Source organism: Buceros rhinoceros, unplaced genomic scaffold (genome assembly GCF_000710305.1).
Source record: "Buceros rhinoceros silvestris isolate BGI_N320 unplaced genomic scaffold, ASM71030v1 scaffold29566, whole genome shotgun sequence".
Classification (NCBI taxonomy): Eukaryota; Metazoa; Chordata; class Aves; order Bucerotiformes; family Bucerotidae; genus Buceros; species Buceros rhinoceros.
In genome coordinates, this window is record NW_010419759.1 from 1 (window position 1) to 587 (window position 587).

General features: G+C 63.0%; 1 protein-coding gene across 1 annotated transcript in view; it reads right to left on the minus strand.

The window, feature by feature from the left end:
• Positions 1–53: 53 nt before the first annotated feature.
• LOC104496011 (antigen-presenting glycoprotein CD1d-like) overlaps positions 54–587 on the minus strand; it is a gene marked incomplete at both ends in the record, with an annotated part of 1450 nt that continues 916 nt past the window's right edge. The window contains one exon of the mRNA XM_010139066.1: positions 54–335. Within this exon, the coding sequence (XP_010137368.1) occupies positions 54–335 (282 nt within the window). The remainder of the gene's footprint in view (positions 336–587) is intronic.

Sequence of the window (587 nt, forward strand, 5' to 3'; positions counted from 1 at the left end):
CCCAGTGTGTGAGGGGCCTTGGGGTGGCCGTTCCAGGGTCGGGGTGGACTCACCTTGTCTCTCCATCTCAGCCTTCCCGTGTGTCCACAGGGTGCGGGTGATGTCCTGGCAGGAGATGAGGAGGAGATGCTTCAGCAGCTCTGTGATGGACTTCTGTCTGGTGAGGCCCGTGCTGGCCAGAATTGCAAACTGGGATGGCTGCTGGGGCTCCCAGCGCTGCCTCTCCATCTTGAAGGTTATGAAGTCTCTGCCAGCCTCCCCAGCAGCTGCAAAGCCCCAGCTTGTCCTATTGGGGTGCAGCACACAGCCCGCGCGGATCTGGATCACCAGTGGATCTGCCAAGGCCAGAGCCGGTGGACAGGTCCCGTGAGTGTGTGGGACATGGGTGGCACAAGGCGGGATGTGGCTGGAGGCGTGTGCAGGGTGCGATGGGCAGCGGGGCATGGGGCCATGCTTCAGGAAGCCCCGGGACACCCTGCAAGCCCTCAGTCCTCTTGGAAGGCTGGAGCGGATACGGGCCGGTTAGCGGAGCGGGGGCGGGGGGAGGGTGCTCAAACAGAACGTTGTCCCTCAAAATATTTGCCCCA